Below are 5,317 nucleotides of genomic sequence, written 5' to 3' on the forward strand. Positions count from 1 at the left end.
GTCTAATGTCATTCCGTCCATCAACATTTCATCTAACAACCACTTGTCCAATAACCATTTGGTCCTCTCATCAACTCGTCTAATCACCATTTTGTCTATTACCATTTCGTCCCATAACCAGTTGGTCTAATATCCATTTCATTTTCATTAAATTTGCGGAATTAACACTTAGTCCAATTAGACCAATATTGGTAAATGAACTAAATGGCTATTGGACCAACTGGTTATTTGACGTAATGATGAGTGGACGAATTGGCAATTATACCATGTGGATATAGTGGACGAACTGATGGTAGACCAAAAGAACTACCAAATGATAGTGGACGAGTTGGCAATTGGACGAATTGGCATGGGACGAATTGGAAATAAACCCTCTCCACCATCGATTAACACCCATGCTCTATCCTATACTCTGCTTTAGATCCTGGTTCTTCTGTCTCTGGTAGACTCTGTTGAATGAGCCAATAATGTTTTCTGCCAGCAAGTGACAAAACAAGGTCGAATTCTTCTTTGGTCTAATATTTAGTATTTGATAAGACTGTCCCTTATGGATGGTTTCTCCTTCGTCCGAACACTCTGATTTGACATCAACCAACATTTGCCTGAAATGGTCCAGGTCTTTCTCGAAATCCGGTCCGTAAGCCTTGATCTTTTTCCACAGAGATTCATTGAAACGCTGATGAAGGAGTGTATCTGCTCTGTTAAACGCGCGGATTTTAGCCCGGGTGGCCTCCGGCAACAAGTCTTTTACTACTCGCTTATTCTGTGGAACGTACAGGATATCGGTAAAATCCCAGCAAAATGCTTTCTTCATCACCACCAAAGATTCATCGAAGTATTCGTTGACGATAACGAAATCCAGTTCGTCGACTAGTCGATCGAGTGTCCGGTTAACAAGCGTTTCGTTGTAAAGCTGCGTCGATTCGAGATCAGTACAGAGATCAAAGGTTTGGTCGTTGTGCGAGAAATGCCAAATAACATTCCCCCACTTTTTCAGCGCATCAATGTATATTTCTGGCTGTCGAAGGAATTCGTTTATTGCATCGAGCGTGGAATTATTTTTATCAAAGGGTAATTTGAGTGAGCCATTAACAATGATTGTGTGGTTATTAGCATCGGCCAGCTTTGCAATGACTTTTCTAAACCCAAATTGGTTAAAAGCAGACTCCCATTGGTCGGCAGGTTTGCGAACACTAGAAACATAACGCGTATCATTGGCCATAAACCGATCAAAGACATCGCGGTAAAATCGCACGTGAATCGTACTTGTATCGTAATTCCTATACTTATCGTAATCTCCTTCCTCCACACCCAAGGGTGGTAGCAAATGTTTGATGACGTCAGCTTCACGTAGGTCCATTGATCTGTAAGATACAAATAAATGCAGTTAAGAATTTCCCATTAATAACATGCATGTATTCTGACGAACATTATTATTCATAATTGTAAATAATCTATACATGGAGGAGTGTAGTTAAACGGACAAAAAAGCGGATTATTGTGATTGGTAGGCCTATCTCTGGCACAGACCATTGGTTATCGCAATTCGAATATTACATAATACAGAGTCTGAAGTAGTGAGACTAGATTCACCATGAAGTGTGGCTGGCTCTACCAAGGACACAGACGGAGTTTGGCCTTTAGTCTTCACTCCAGGCGTGATATAATTGGTTAAATTATTAAATCTATTCAGGTGAGATCCATATTACTAAAGGCTGTGCACCGGAAAAAAAAAATCGACTTATAAGCCAGTTCGTAGTCCCTTTCTGCAATGTTCTGCGCATGATCAGAGGAAGGTCATTTGTACTGATGAAGTGACATGGTGGTTTAAATCTAATGAGATAAGCACCAACTTTGATGTCTTGATTATTCATATATTCTTTTGAATTGTTGTTTTCATTTACATCCACAAAAAACAATACGTCCACGAACGACTCAGTGGTATTTCACAGTTTGCCAAGTACATTGTGCAACATGCTATATGATATGCTTTCAAAGTAGGAATGCAACAAATACCTTCATGGAGTGTTCATTGTTGTGCTATTCTAGTTACCTGGTCTATTTAATTTCTTCATCCTGCTATGTAAGGCAAGCTTACGTAATATCTTGCTTTGAAATCTGCCTATCATAATGAAAGAAATGAAAGGTTGTTTGACCAAATTGTCTATGAAATAACTGTGAAAATCCTATGAAAATCCAAAGTAATGCACAATGAATTAATGCAGTCTTGCAGTTAGGCAATCATTGATAAATAGGGATCATAAATTATTTATAATGCGTAGGATTGATTTTCTCAATATCAGTTCCTTGATGAAAATGTAAATCAACTAAGGACTGGGAAATATTGCCAACGATCCCTATCCTCGATCCTTAGATCTTTGATTTTGCTTTCTGATCACACAAACTTGTGCTCATGAATACAATTCATTTTCTTTTGCAAAATTTATTGTTGGCCGGGGTCCCAGGCAGCCTCCCCCTGTTCCCCGGGCAGCCGTGGTGTGTGAGTATGGATCGGCTGCTAAAAGGTGGAAAGCGAAAAAAAAAGAGAAAAAAATGCAAATCATACAGATGCTGGCTGTACTTGGCCAAAAAAATGTCAAAGAGCGAACAAGAATTCTTCGGGAAATCCGATTTTTTTTTTTCATAATTATGCAAACTTACTCGAAATGGCCAAGAGCTCCATGTTTATTGAAGATAAATGATGAATTATGATAGAATCCAAACCGGTTGAATAAAGTTTCTAGTGTGGTGGAACCAGTCTTATGGGTCTTGATGTACACAACCTGCTTGATGACGTCACAATGCGAAATTGGCCGATTAGATGATGACGAACGTGGTCCCAAAAGCCTTTAAATCGGAGAATGAAGGGAGCTAGGAATTAGTGTCGGTTTTATGATTAAGGCCTGGTCACACTGCCCGAGCGTTGTTGGAGCGGTCGTGGAGCGGTAAGGGAGAGAGGGTCGAATTTCGCTCACAAAATTGGGGAAAAATCGATAAACAAAAATTTACGTAAAATCCTTAAGGGCCTGGTCACACTGGCCCGAGCGTTGTAAAAAGGAACCCAACAAAAAGTTGAACAAGCATATCACACTGAAAATTTCATCAAAATCGGATGTAAATAAGAAAGTTATGGTATTTTAAAGTTTTGCTTAATTTCACAAAACAGTTATATGCACATCTTGGCTGATATGCAAATGAGGAGACTATGACATCCACTCACTATTTCTTTTTTATTTTATTATATGAAATATGAAATATTTTAATTTTCTCCTCATTGTCAAGTGATACAACGAATAATTCCTCCCTGAACATGTGGAATTAGCATTGTTAAATACTAAATGGTCTAGTCAAGTTGGTCCTTATTGTCAAATCTATATATAAAAAAAGAAATATATGGTATAATTCAAACAATAAGAAAACAAAAGAAATAGTGATTGATGGACATCATCGACTGACCCACCTAGTTGTGCTTATCACATGCAGTTTTTTTCAAAAATGAGCGAAACTTTAAAATGTCGTAACTTTCTTATTTTACATCCGATTTTGGTGAAGTTTTCAGCACTATGCTAGTTTGATTTTTCTCTATTTATTCAAGTCAGCATTTTCCTGGGGTGGACTTGACCTGTAAGTTACGTTTGCGTAAGCAGAACGGAGTATCATTTAGACTTAAAACATTCTAAAAGAAAATAAAAGAAGGTATATTTCGGTTACTCTGAATCTGTACTGTATACGGCTGTGATGTATTTGTATAAGGTTTTGGATATTTCAGAATCTATACTTGTTATCATTTAGTTTGGAATATTCAAATCAGGGAAATTGCCCTGTTCAAAGTTTGACCTTTAATTTCAAAACCATCATAATCATTAAAATTTATCATTATCATCGTTATCATCATTATTATTATCATTGATCATTAAAAATTATCAACATCATTGTCATCATCATCATTATTGTTGTTATTATCATATTTATTAATTGGTGTTGCTTCGGTTTGTTGGGACTTGGGAGCTTGACTATATACTTCTCCACCACCACCACTACTATATAGATACCTTTATCAATACATCATTACTTCAAACGGAAATACATAGTTTTCACAAATTAGCCTTCACTATTATTATTTACTGTACTGTATAATGGTTATCATCGGTTTTCTTACCTTCGTCGGATAGTCGAGTAATTGTACCCGCGATCCGGATGGTAATCTCCAAAGCCTATCCTATGTGTCGGAGCTACAGAGATGATTACTAATATGGATATAATCATCATGAATCCGAACACAACGAGATTATTTCTCCTGCTCCTCATTATAAATTTCCGTCATAAAATGAATAATGAGTAAGAAGGTATCACCTCTGAAATGAAAAAAAGTTTATGATAAAGACGTTCAAGCCTTCTTTATCTTTCTTTTGGTAAATCCCCTAAAAAGCGTATATGCCACTATTTCAATAACATTGATTACGAGATTATATGAATGTCTATGCTCCAATAGTGGCGTAATTAGACAAAAATTGGGGGAGGCTAGAAATGGCGTATCGCGTGAAATTACCGGTAACATTTCGACATTAACAAAAAATAAAACTTTGTGATAGATTTTGATATAAGATTCAGAAAACATAATATCATATTTCACACTTCTCTCTTTTCTTTTCTCCCCTTTCCTCTCTTTTTTTTTTGGGGGGGGGGATCTGTACGCCACTTTGCCAGGGCCCTGGGAACGATTTTTTTGACTGGGGGTGCAGATGTAAACTTGGAAAAAAAGATAAAAAAGAGATGCACTGAAATATTGCAGAAAAAACTGTCACCATTCCAAAAAAATATATTGATGCCTAAGGTGTCTGTGTATGAATTTATACGTTTTCATTGCAGATGAACATTCAAAATTTGCATTTACGACGAGAGTGATGACATCACTCACTCACTATTTATTTTGTATTTTATTATATGAAATATACCAATTTTCTCCCTGTTGTTCTATGGAACAGAGATTAATTCCTCCCTGAACATGTGCAATTAGCATTGTTCAATCAAATCAAGTTGGTCCTTATTGCCAAATCTGTAAGAAAAAAAATGAAATAATAATTCAAACAATAAAAAACAAAAGAAATAGGGAGTGAGGGACATCCTCGACTGTCTCATTTGCATGTCACTGAGTTGTGCGTATCACTGTTTTGTGAAAAATAAGCGAAATGTAAAATGTCATAACTTTCTTACTTTACATCCAATTTTGATGAAATTTTCAGCATAATGCTTGTTTGATTTTTTTTTCTATTTATTCAAACAATACTTTGCTGGGGTGGACTTGTCCTTTTAAAGT

The 5,317-nt window shown here is 36.5% G+C and overlaps 1 protein-coding gene across 1 annotated transcript; it reads right to left on the reverse strand.

Annotated features, from left to right (window-relative positions):
* Nucleotides 1–327: 327 nt before the first annotated feature.
* LOC121430187 (galactosylceramide sulfotransferase-like) lies at nucleotides 328–4,308 on the reverse strand. Its single transcript, XM_041627465.1, has 3 exons — nucleotides 4,160–4,308; nucleotides 2,662–2,847; nucleotides 328–1,364 (listed from the first exon to the last, which is right to left on the reverse strand). The coding sequence occupies exons 1-3, from the start codon at nucleotides 4,306–4,308 to the stop codon at nucleotides 401–403; spliced, it is 1,299 nt and encodes a 432-aa protein (XP_041483399.1). The 3' UTR covers nucleotides 328–400.
* Between the last annotated feature and the right edge of the window lie 1,009 nt (nucleotides 4,309–5,317).

This window comes from Lytechinus variegatus, chromosome 16 (genome assembly GCF_018143015.1).
Source record: "Lytechinus variegatus isolate NC3 chromosome 16, Lvar_3.0, whole genome shotgun sequence".
Taxonomy (NCBI): Eukaryota; Metazoa; Echinodermata; class Echinoidea; order Temnopleuroida; family Toxopneustidae; genus Lytechinus; species Lytechinus variegatus.

Coding starts and splice junctions, on each gene's coding strand:
- LOC121430187 (XM_041627465.1), bottom strand. CDS start 4,308: ATGAGGAGCAGGAGAAATAATCTCGTTGTGTTCGGATTCATGATGATT. Junction 2,848..4,159: donor TACTCGACTATCCGACGAAG/GTAAGAAAACCG, acceptor TCCGATTTAAAG/GCTTTTGGGACCACGTTCGT. Junction 1,365..2,661: donor GGAGCTCTTGGCCATTTCGA/GTAAGTTTGCAT, acceptor TGTATCTTACAG/ATCAATGGACCTACGTGAAG.